Source organism: Nelumbo lutea, chromosome 1 (genome assembly GCF_056320005.1).
Source record: "Nelumbo lutea isolate HS-2025 chromosome 1, American lotus-T2T, whole genome shotgun sequence".
Classification (NCBI taxonomy): domain Eukaryota; kingdom Viridiplantae; phylum Streptophyta; class Magnoliopsida; order Proteales; family Nelumbonaceae; genus Nelumbo; species Nelumbo lutea.
In genome coordinates, this window is record NC_142684.1 from 91,594,121 (window position 1) to 91,606,611 (window position 12,491).

General features: G+C 35.3%; 1 protein-coding gene across 4 annotated transcripts; it reads right to left on the minus strand.

Moving 5' to 3' along the window:
- Window positions 1-2,791: 2,791 nt before the first annotated feature.
- On the minus strand, window positions 2,792-9,888 carry LOC148876115 (mitogen-activated protein kinase kinase kinase 3-like). Of its 4 annotated transcripts, none has more exons than XM_088966127.1 (11): window positions 8,714-9,888; window positions 7,351-7,674; window positions 7,063-7,150; window positions 6,697-6,759; window positions 5,766-5,926; window positions 5,586-5,661; window positions 5,270-5,329; window positions 5,059-5,169; window positions 4,729-4,968; window positions 3,548-3,651; window positions 2,792-3,422 (listed from the first exon to the last, which is right to left on the minus strand). In XM_088966127.1, the coding sequence occupies exons 1-11, from the start codon at window positions 9,169-9,171 to the stop codon at window positions 3,113-3,115; spliced, it is 1,995 nt and encodes a 664-aa protein (XP_088822253.1). In that variant the 5' UTR covers window positions 9,172-9,888; the 3' UTR covers window positions 2,792-3,112. The 4 variants fall into 4 exon arrangements, with proteins under 4 accessions (XP_088822253.1, XP_088822252.1, XP_088822255.1 ...); XM_088966126.1 differs by having other exon boundaries at window positions 3,548-3,654; window positions 8,714-9,738; XM_088966129.1 differs by having other exon boundaries at window positions 8,529-9,248.
- Window positions 9,889-12,491: the final 2,603 nt, after the last annotated feature.

Sequence of the window (12,491 nt, forward strand, 5' to 3'; positions counted from 1 at the left end):
TTTTCCAAGAAGGATATAGTTGTTTCTTCATGATTCCGACCAACTGTGTTTTCATGAAGCGAAAGTGGATATCAAATCCCAACCTATCCATATACCCATAGAGACCATGGAGAGAATCAGTTCTTACTGTTTAACCATAGTCGGTGGGTATATCCAACCTTGGATGAAGTTAAACCTCCAATGGGTTGGTTCTGGATCTGAATTTGGAGTCCCAATTGTAATAGGGCCAGATGGGTCTACACTTTCCTAACTGCATTATCCATTATCAGATGACAAAGATATCCCCTATCTTAACATGCATTTCTCAATGTCTCCATGCAATGGACTCAGGTAAAATGCCTAAATATGTCATTTGCCAATGGATATATGAGATGTCATGAGAAGATAGAAAATCTGATAAAGCCCAATAAGGAACTCTTTCATTCCTGTCTACTCCCAAGTCTCCATTGAAGCACAGCCTAACCCATTGCAGCCCTAGGTTTGGTCATTTTCTTAATAAGTTATTAATAAATATTCAACACATCCCGGGCTATAGCAGAGGTATACTTGATTAGCAATAGATGGTTCCTCAAGCAATTGAATAAGTAAATTAAATAAATAAACTAATTAAAAATTAATTAAGCAAACTAATTTAATTAAGTAAATTAAATAAACAAGTCTAATCTATATAAATAAGTAAATTGGACCAATTAAGCAAAGTTTTAAAAACTGACTTGAAAATAGAACCGCTTTGGCCACCAGCTTTTGGGCCAATGGTTCGATTATCCAGCCCAAATTGATCAGTCCGTGACATTTTGAAAAGTGAAAAATAAAAAATGACCCAAAAATATTTATTGTAGAACAATTTAGTGATTCAACCATTTGGATCAACAGTTTGCTGACCAAGTCAACGTTTTTTTGGAAATTTTTGAGCCAAGTATAAAATGGAACCAGACAGTTGACCTGCTCCTAGATCAAACAATTAATTTGACCACTCAAATCAACATTGATTTTAAAATCATGCAATAAGTGAATTAACTAACTGATTAAGTAAATCAAGCCAAGTAAATAGAGTAATCAAATTAAATAAATTACATTAATTAAGATAATTTAGTAAATTAAATAATCAAAGCTGATTAAGGTAAATAAGATAACTAAGTTAATTAAGTTACGTGATTGTTAATTATTTACTGTTAAATTAATTATTCTTAATTTAATGATACTAATTTGATAAAATCCTTAAAAGTAATTTATTTCAAGGTTAAGAAAGATTATTTTTTAACTAATAGATTTTTTTTTTAACATTTAAAGTAGCCTTTTCAAACTTGTGTAGTACCTCATAAACATACTTTTATTATTTTGTTCATTGTCTAACAGATCCATCAATGATGTCTCTGGCATCGTCTATTTTTGGCTTAAGATGGCCTTTCCATCATGGTTCAAGGGAAAAAATAGCCCTTTTAATTTTAATTTTTAGGGTCTAAAGTGTTTTTTCGCAAAGTTTAACGGTTCTAATTACCATTGTCTTTTGTTTAATAGAACTCAACGGACTGCTGTCATATTATGTTTTTATGAAATTAAGGGGTGTTTTTCAAGCGATGTTATTGCATTATGTCAAGTTTTAAAATCTTGGGTTGGCTCGTATTGGCCCATATCGGCCGATACATAAAACCTCTCCGATACGCCCCTATAATGGGTGTATCGGGGGTCTGACCGGTTCAGGGGTGGAAAAAACCTAAGCCGATCCCTCTAAACCAGTTTCAGAAAAAAAAAAAAAAACTAAAAAATAACAATATCGATTCACTTAATACACCTATACCGGCATATCGATATTTTAAACCATGCTATACCTGACTTAAAAAAATGTATTGATTCTTAGAAATAAAATATAAGAAACGTATTATTGATTATAATTTCCAAACTAAAATCCATAATATGTTAGTAAATTTCTGATTTGAAAAACATGTTTTCCTTAATAAATGATTCAAAACTGAAACATTATGATTTTTGTACATAAGACATTTGGGAAAATGTCGACTTCTTGTTTCCCCCAATGCTCAGAATTTCTTAAAACCTAATACAACACTATTAATCTAAGGTGGAGAGTTAAAAACGTTTAAAATGAAATCCAACCAAACAACAAAATCAAAAAACATTTAAAATAAAAAGTATTTAAAATGAAAAAGTATAAATAAACATTTAAAAAAATAAAAATAAATGACCTATCCATAAACGCCCATCAAACCAAACACGTACAATATTCACTTTAAATATTTTGATGTGTGCTAACACTTTAAGCCAGGGTGTAGATAAAGATTTTGATGTGTGCTAACACTGATCAGTAATAGCCTATGTAAACCATACGGAAGTGAAAATATGATTTTTTTTTTTCAATATATCTTCTTAGACTGTTTGGTTTGAAATAAAAGGTAGGGAAAGGAAGGAAAAGGTAGGGAAACCCGTAGAAACCTTGTATAGGTTTCCCTAACTTTCCCTACCTTTTCTTAAAACCAAACACAGCCTTATTGAATTACTGGTTTTAGAAAACAGAGTCGATTTTTCTAAATGAAACTAAAAACGTCATCGATACTTCCTCTAGTCAAATATGTCAGATGGCTGTAATGAATTAAGGGTTAAACTAAACAATACCTCTACAGATAAAGGAGTAACATAATTTTGAAAATTGAATACAAAATCATGAAGACCCCCAAAGAAGGGAAGAAATAAAAAAAAAAAAAAAAAAGGCCAACCAAGGCACCAACCATAACTGACTAAAACTATAAATCCACCAAAAAAGCCCAGAGACCAGAACTGATATGAAGATAGAAGGCATTTATTATATACACATTAGATTTTGTTACAACCTCCTTGAAGTTACAATGATCATGATCATGAGGAGGTAAGGTATCAAAAATTCAACAGCCAGAGGTTCCCCAACTCTCTTTTTCATGTTCAGCCATGGCATCAAGCTCAATGGCTTCAGAGTTTCATCTGTTTACATGAGGAAGCAAAAGAAGAGATCCTCATCTAGCCTCATCCCCGGGCAATAAATCCATCACTCTCATAGACAGAGAGAGAGAGATAAAGAGTATCACATCCTTTCGGACATATTTCATTTTTGATCCAGCAGGTATTAATTATGACCAGAAAAGCTGTTGTTTTGTTCTTCACAAACATGATGTCCTAGGTAAAGTCTTCTTGGGGACCCACCTGGTGTTGTGGTTCTTGGCTGGGGGTTGTCCCACCAGGCATCAGTAGGGAAATTTGTATTTGGTCTTGTTGATAAAGCTGAATAATCAGTTGGACCATAACCACTCTGCGCTCCAAATGAGTAAGACGGATGAGGAGGGGACAGAAAATAGCTCCTATTTGCTGTGCCATGATTTCGTAATGGACTTGAACATGGAGACACCGGCAATGACACATTGAGTCTCACACTATCTCTGCAGATAAATTATGACTATCAAAGTTATTATTCAATGAAACCTTGGTGAAACAGCTAGACATCATGAAAGGGGGATGATTCAGCAATAATTAAACTGGAGGCTCGCTGGCTGGGTATATTTACCTAGAACTTTTGAAAGCTCTTGAAGATGTAACAACCTGTTTCATCCCATAATCTCCATGCAGTGAAGTCACATTTGTCCTGTTAAAGGGCAATTCGGAGACTGTCTGCTTTAAAAGCAAAAAATTCAAGTCAAAATCTGGTAGTGTTCAAAACATAAGTATTCTGAAAAGAAAATGTTAACGGAAGAATTTGAAGGAATAACAGAACATAGTCCAGAGCAAATTATTTCATAATTCTATTCGGATTTAAAAAAAAAAATTGAAAATGGTTGAGTGGGAGATGCAAATTTGGCCCAACCACATTGCTTCACAAGCCCAAAGAGTTTCATTTTCTCCCTCACTCCTTCAGTACCAATATATCTCATATCATGTATAGGTTTCATCTCTGACAGTTTTCTTGCATACATGTAAAGAATTTACTTTCCCTCCCTCCCTCCCTCTAGTCTAGTGGGAGGAATGTGAACAGGAAAAGAGAATAGAGAGAAAAGATAAAAAAGTGCATAAACATGAACTAAAGAATGATTCTATAACAACCATTCTTATGTAATATTTAAGCTTCCTTTCTGAGTATTTCCTTATGCAGCTGTTAAAGACCCTATGGTTCTAAAACAAATAAATATAGAGATAATCAAGTTGAAGTAGTTGCACTAATCCATTTAACAGAGATATGCTCAAGACTTGATCTTCTACAACATTACATTAAACTGAATCATTGCATGAAGATATAATGCAACAAACATGATGTTATTGTGGAAAAAATTTTTAACCAGAAAATATCTCTACCCTAGATATGTTTTGCATATGCTCATCAATCAAGACCACCTGAAGGATCGAACTCCTCCAGTTGTGCATGATACAAAAATTCTTTCAAGAAAATATCACCAGATAATGAACTTACATTTGCACAGTCATTAGTCATGATATATGAATCAGAACAATTAAACTTTGGATCAACACATTACATAAGATGGCGAATTAAGCTGATTCTCCAGACTGATGAGTATGTGCATCATGTGATTGGTAGTAACTTCCCATTAATACACATGTTCAAGGCTTATGATTGAATCAACCTATCAAAATCTTTAATCTCTTCAACTAGTACTCATTAATTCAAGGTGAACGATCTGAAACTCAAAACTTTCAATATTTTAACATAGATTTTGAGAATCTACAAGATGTTACCCTTGTATGACTTCCTTCAAAAGAAGAAGGCAAGGCATCATAAGTTGTATTGATGTTTATATTAGCTCTTGCTGCAGCTGTGTCTCGAACAAAGGGATGATCCAACAACTGTGCAGCTGTAGGACGTGCAGCCGGGTCTCTCTGCAGGCAGAGATTCAAAAAGCTCTTTGCATCACTAGAAAGATGATTTGGAATTTCAGGAATATCTTTGCTATTTCCAATTTTAAACATTGCAGCAACCTGTCAGTTTCAATAAAAGAATGTGATGTTAGAGTGAAGTCTAACAAAAAAATTAACGTTGTCAAATAGGTTAAGGAAATTCTACAGTACCCCTTCATATTGGCTCCAAGGTGGTTTTGACGTTGCCATTTCAAGAATTGTACATCCAAGGCTCCAAATATCTACAGCGAGACTGTACCCTTTAGTACAATTCATTATAACCTGGATAGAATACATTGACAATAGAGGTTAAGACTTAAGAGTGCTGAGCATAATGAAAAAAGAAGAAAAGGATAAAAAATGAAATTCCAAATATAAATACCTCGGGTGCCATCCAGTAAGGACTTCCTTTAAAGGAGAGCACTGTAGAATATGATGTGATCTGCTTAAAAGAGGGATAAAATGACCCTTATATGAGTAATGGATAAGCATGAAAACTGATTACTACCCTCCCTTTTAGGACTTTCAACGAATGAAATTTTTTATTTTTCAAAGACTTCTTGCATGAACATCATTGTGTATCATAATCCATTCAATAACAAGTCCATTTAACTTTTCTATACTACATCTCTAATTTATACATGAATACAATTCTACTGTTCTGGAGATAAGCTTGTTTCCAAGAACAAGAGATTTACATGTTTGGCCATGCCGAAGTCTGCAAGCTTAATTTCACCATTAGGATCTACAAGTATGTTGGCCCCTTTAATATCCCTGCCAGGTAAAGCATTTTCTTCAAGTTCCAAATTATGGAAAGCTGAAGAATTACTGACACAGGAGAATTTCTGCAACAGGAACTACTAATAACAACCGAGTACCTGTGTATATGATTCCTTCCATGTAGGTACACAAGCCCTGAAAGAATCTGTCTGGTGTAGTTTTGAATAACAGGTTCCCTGAAAGAACCATATTCCTGAAGTAATTTGTGGATGGAGCCCCCAGAGACATACTCCAAATAAACTGAGAGTCTCTCTTCCCCCTGCAGTCATGAAGTTTTCAGGATTATTTCATTGATATATGGAGTGAGCTTTGTTTACATTAAAATGTCAGCCGGATTCTGAGTTGAGGCATTTAAGAGCTTAGAATTTGGATGCATTCTATGCATATCCAAGTTTTAAGGCATATGGCCAATCAATTTGTCTTAGCTATCTGTAAGCCATTCTTCTTTTCCTGCTGTTTACCTTGTCATATCAGAATTATTAAATGTCTACATAGGTACCTAGTGTACAGTAACAAAGACGGTATGAAACCTGAAACCTAAGATTGCCATCGAAATAAGACCAGTGTTTTTACAGACATTCAAGACATAGATAAAGCACCTTGATGTGCAAGTCTGAAGTATGAATGCTTCATGAGACATGAACACGAATGAGACAGAAAACTTGTATGAACATATCGCTCATTCAATAAGAGGTTTTGCATCATGAAAACATCTTACGGCTCCAAGAAATATAAGAATATTAAACTTTCAACTCTGACCACGATTAGTTCAGTTTAACCTCCTAATCTCCTACCCGGCTCAATACCATAGAAAAATAGTTTATATTTGCTGAAATACTACAATAAATAAATAAAGAAAGAACTTATGAGGCTTAAGCAAATGCTGCAGTCCACAGCATTTTTTTACACTAATGAATGAAATTTCTATTTTCTATTCTGGTAGTACTTTACAAGGGCAATAGTAACACGAATCTTGTGAGCATGAAAATGTTTTCAAACAAGAGTTAGGTAAACAATTGTAATTCATACCAGTTCACTTCCATAATACTGAACAATGTTTGGATGTGAAAGCTGACTAAGCAATGATATCTCCTGTTTCATACAAACAAATTGAGTTAAATCCTGTATAATAAAAGTAATCAATTAAGCACGCTTAATTTCTGATAGAACAGACACATTTCTGTTAAAAGACTAAAGATAGATACCTCTATATAACAAAAAAGGGCATTAGGGTACATTCTAACCCTTAAGTAGAGGCATTATCCGCTTACCAAAAACAGATGCACTCGAATAACCACCCTAAATAATAAATAGGATTATAGGAAGTAATATGGTGCCCAGTCGATGTCTGAGAGAGAGAGAGAGAGAGAGAGAGAGAGAGAGAGAGAGAGAAACCTGATTCAGTTGTTTGAGACACTCTCTTGATGTCCGATCATCAGAGATGACTCTGACTTCCTTTATAGCACACATGTGTCCACTCTCACTGTCATGGCACATTAAACATGGAAAAAGAGTAAAAGGTCATTTTCTCTTCATGATCTAATGCAAAGTTCTTTTTCTTTTCCAATTCCTAATACCTATTGGTTTTCTTTACCAAAGAAAAAAAATATGTAACCAATTCAGAAATAAAAAATAATTCATAAATTTAGAGAATGTAGGCTTGATAAGAGGAACTACTGCTACCTGTTAAATCCAAGATAAACATGACCAAATGTGCCCCTTCCTAGAAGCTTTCCCTTCTTCCATTTCGATCTAAGACTAAGTGAGCTATCGAAGGTCCCACTACTTCTTCTACTAGGTGAGGCACAAGGGTTAGTGGGAGAACCTGGAGGAAGTGGCAGTGGATGACATATACTCCTCCCATCTTCTTGTTTCCCTGTTTGAGACTCCAGACTCATTCCAAACATTCGTGGATGCAAAGGTGATGAGGGAGTGGATGGAGTGGCTGCTCTTGATCCTGGACCTGGGCTTCTTGATGTTTGGTTGAACTTGGTTTCACCATATGCTCTGGAATATCCATAGAAAATGTTTTTGTGAGGAGTAATGGAGAAGCATAATCAAAATTTTCCAGGTGAAAGTAATACAACTTAACAAATTCAAAAGAATTGAATAGGTCCATGTGCTTAGTTTATTAACAGAGAGGCAGAAAGAAACTAACAATGAGATCTGAAACTGTGATAGCATTCCAGCTTTAAAACCTTGGATTGTATAATTCCTTGCAACAGCCCAATATATGACCAAAATTAAACAAAACAGAAATCTAGTGAACTGAATGTATTTATTTTTCATGTTCTTCTCTTTAGCAAACACAAGCTGTTGTTGGCTTGTTGCTCAACAAAAAAGGGGGAAATAATATTCTTGACTCTATGAAAACTTCCTCCACCAAAACCTGTGAATGTTAAATTATAAACCCCTCTTGACCGGTTAACCTCTGACACATGAGGACCAAGTCCGCTTGCCGATCCCCAAAACGTCAGAAGGGAGAAAAAAAAGGAGGAAGAGAGAGACCCAAGGGGAAAAGGGGGGAGCTAGATAAAATACTTAAATAATTGCTGCAGATAGATCTATGCTCCCAGTATAATTAGGAAACTAAACAATCAGAAAGAAAAACAGAAGTGAGACTGGTAATAATTAACATACACAAGTGAAATTCAGATAAGAAAATCAAAATCAAACTCAATTTCACATCTTCCAATAAAAAAGGGAGGGAAAATAGATACTGATCAACAATAATTTCACAGAAGACAAATCAGAACATACTAATTTTTTTAGGAAAAATGAATAGGAAACAAAACCCTACACTATTTCCTCATAACGATTAATTATCAGAACAGTTTATTATCATCTCCATCAGAAATTACCCGTCAATCAATTAATCAGCTAGAATTCGAATCACACAAGCATCGCTTCTTGATACAGAAACGAAGCCCACTTGAGTCATCCAGAACAAAAACCAATCTTTGAAATTCCTCCAGGATAAACAACCCCCACAAACCACAAATTCCAATTCAGACAGCAGAGAAAGGAACAGAGGCGAGACACCCACCTGTAGCCACCAAATAACCCAAGATCAGGAGTCGAATCATCAGACCCAGATGAGCTGATACTCGAAACCGACCCAGAGCCAGACCCAACACCATGATCAATCTCCAAACTCGGCGACGACGACACTGAAGGCCGAGGCAAAGGATGACCCCTCTTCTCCGCTACTCCACCACCACCACAACCACCGCCGCCGCCGCCGCCGCCGCCAACACCAACATGCCCATCGGAGTCTGAACCAAACGAAGACCCACCAACTGAAACTACGAATTCCTTACTAGTCCTTGCAGATTTGCGAGCTATAAAGATGGCCGAGACCTCATCGAAGCTTTTGGGCTTCTCCTTCCCCTTCTTCTTATCCTCCTTGACTTCTGAACTTTTGCTAAGATTGTGCTGGTTCACTTGCTCATTCTGCTCTGCTTTGCTGCTTTTGTGAGACTTTCTTCCCCACCAAGCGGGCATTTTTTTGTCATCAAAACACAGATACAGAGATAGATTGAGTTTGAGAAGCAGAGAGTTTTTATTTCCTATTTTTCTTCTCGTAAGTTTCCTTTTCCCTTCCAATTTATACGCATTTTCTTCTACTGCGAGAGAGGTGGGCTGAGCTACAGTGGTTTACAGCTCAGCTGATGGGGCCGGCGGGCGGTTGTTAGACGGTAACCCGGTCGTGACGTGGCGCTCCAGTGAGAAAAAATCTAGAGAGTGTGCGTGTGCATGTGTCTGGAAGTTACATGTAAGAGGGTGAGAGGAGAGAATCTATATGGGGATGTGTGCTTAGAGAGAGAAAGAGGAGAGAGAGACCGCGTGGCAGAGCAGGGGATGCTTCCTCTGGACGAGACCGGCCTCTGCTCAGTATGTAATTTCTGAAATTTTCTGAGGGAGAGAAGAAAGGGGAAACGTGTGGGTTGGGTCGCCAGATTTGGCGTCATCGTAGTGTACAATTACCTCCCTTTTTTTCCCATGGCTGGTGATCCAATGAGCGCATGCTCTCTTACTCCGTAGATAGCACCTGCACTCGTATTGCCCCCACCCATTTGATGGAGAAAGACAGAACATTTTAGTTTTTTACTTTGAGCTTTTAGCTTTTGTTTTCTAAACTTTGAACCAATGGATGATGAACAAAACAGGGATTTCATGGGTTACTTGGGGAGAGCGCTCTCGTAGAATCGATCCTTACCTAATTTTTTTTTTTACTTTAGCCTCTTTTTATGGATAGAAGAAAGTTCAATGAGTGAACCTCTCTAGGGTTTGTTGATTGATCTGTTGATGACCCCATCTATCTATATATGCGTTCATTCTTATCCAGTTTTGTACTGCTGCAGTGAAGCGATGTGTGGGTCGGGTCAGCCCATGGATTCACTTTTAAAACAGTTGTAATTTCCATATGGTCCTCTCCCTCCCTCCCTCTCTCTCTTTGTAAATTAGGGTTGGCTAAATAAGATACCGGATTCAGTGAGAGCAAATTCCATTCTAACAATGAAAGGTTGTAAAGGTTGTTCGAACACTATGCCCTTGTTTTGACTGAAGTCAATCTCATTAAATAAGGGTTCAGGTCAGCCCATGCATTCACATATGTTTGGTTTGAAGGAAAATGTAGGAAAAGGAAGAAAAAGGTAAAGAAACCTATATAAGGTTTGTAAAGTTTTCCTATTTTTCTCTTCCTTTTTTAACTTTTTCCTTCAAACCAAATGCAGCATAAAGTTAACGTTTACTTTTTTTCTCCTTATCTTTTATTTTATAATAAGCCTCAACTTTAATAGCTTAAATAAGCTACTAGATTTCAACTTCCATATGAGTGTTTTTACACCATAAGGCTGCATTTCATGCAATGCAATTTTATTTGTACTAGTACAAATGCATGGAAGTGCAAATAAAAAAAAATGCAAATTCTGGTTTAATTTTGTTTTGGATTTTACTTTACTCTGCTTCATGTCTTAATTTATTTCATTTGTACTGCAATCAAATAAAATAAACTAAAATTTGAAAGAAAAATAGGTCAGAATTTACAATCAAATCATTTGCACTATCATAATTTTACATCAGCACAAATTTATTTGCATTGCAACCAAATACAGCCTCAAAGTATTTAATTGCATCCCTGAGAGGAACACTACTGGAAAAGGTCATTTTTCACATTAATTGCTAAGTTTGGTTAGTGATCCACAATAGCCAGCAAAACCCTAATAACTGTGATGAACCCCATCTAAAGAAACATTGTTTTGAGCTTTGTAAACGTTATTAGAATGATAGATACATTCTCTATGTTAATGGGGAATAAGAACAATTTGAATTATTTAATTGATGAAAAAGGTTTGATATTATTAAAAGAATATCATATTTTATTATTGCCCAAAATGATGGATAAATACTATTTTTTTATTTGCAAAGAATCATCTGCATACAGAACATAAAAGCTAGTTTAGGGTTTGTTGTGAATGAAATATTCAGCATTGAAATATGGAATCTTCACTCCCATAGAAATAGAATAAAAAATCTTACGGTAATCAAACCCAAGGCAACCGTAAAAGATTATTGTTGGCGTTAGTGATCAATGTCTGACTTTCTAACAACCTCAAGCAGTCAATATTTTCAAAGTTAACACCTTTAATATTATTTATTTGGCATTGCTTGACTGAAAGATAAAGATGAGGCAAAACCTTATTAGATAATAGCATGTAGGCCATCTAATCCCACAAATTTGGGTGATCATCTCTCTCTCTATAACAAATTCAATTTAAAGTTATAGAACTTCGAAAAGTGAAATAGACATCAATTTGATCTACCAAACTGACTTTTGACATTAATGGAGAAGATTTACGTGAAACCCATTTTAGTCCTAAATTCCCAAACCCCAACCCAATATACAAAATTTATCAATGTAAAGTTATCAGAACTTTGGAAAATAAATTAAACGTCAAATTCATCTAATCAAGCTGACTTTTGGTATCAATGGAGAAGTTTTACACGAGACCCATTTTAGTCGTAAAGTACAAAACCTCAACCCAATATACACAAATTCAATGTAAAGTTACAGAACTTTGGAAAGTAAATTAGACGTCAATTTTATCTAACCAAGCTGATGACTTTTGGTATCATTAATGGAGAAGTTTTACATGAGACCCAATTTAGTCTTAAAGTCCCCAAACCCCAACCCAATATACAAATTCAATATAAATTAAGCTACAGAACTTTGGAAAGTAAATAAAACATCAATCTTGGCTCTGTTTGGTTTGACTTTTAGCTACTTTTATATTTTTTAAAATGTCAAAGTATAAAATATATAAAATACTTTTGCTTTGGTAATTTTGCTTTAAAAATCATTTGATAAAAAATTTAGAAAAATATTCTTTCCAAAACAAAAGTGCTATCTTTGTTTGACAAAAGCATGCCTGTTCATGCTTCCGGTGATGGTTTCCAGTGGTTTGACAGTCTGAAACTGGTGCGTGGTCCGACTATATCAGCATCAAGCAAAGGTAAGGTCGAGAGTTTTATTGGCATGACTACCCTGTCACACTAATTAAAATGGAAACACTATTTTACCAAAAGCACAAAATATAAAAAGTATGAAAGTAGAAGTATAAAATATGTTGGATTTTAATCTCATAAGAAATTAAATCCAATGGGTTTGATTGGTCAATTACATAAGAAATTGCACCTGCACACTTGGTTGAAAAATTAGTTTTTCTCTTACTAAAACCTAGTTTTGAACATGTCTCACATTAGAAAATTATAAGTTTTATTTTCAGTTTTTCAATAGGAGCTGATTTACACTCCTTAGAATT

Bases quoted from the DNA above. Each gene is read 5' to 3' on its own strand.
- LOC148876115 (XM_088966126.1), bottom strand. From the start codon at position 9,171: ATGCCCGCTTGGTGGGGAAGAAAGTCTCACAAAAGCAGCAAAGCAGAG. The intron at 7,675-8,713 runs GTGGGTGTCTCG...TGGATATTCCAG, and splicing joins GGGTTATTTGGTGGCTACAG to AGCATATGGTGAAACCAAGT. The intron at 4,969-5,058 runs GTACTGTAGAAT...TGAAACTGACAG, and splicing joins CTTGGAGCCAATATGAAGGG to GTTGCTGCAATGTTTAAAAT.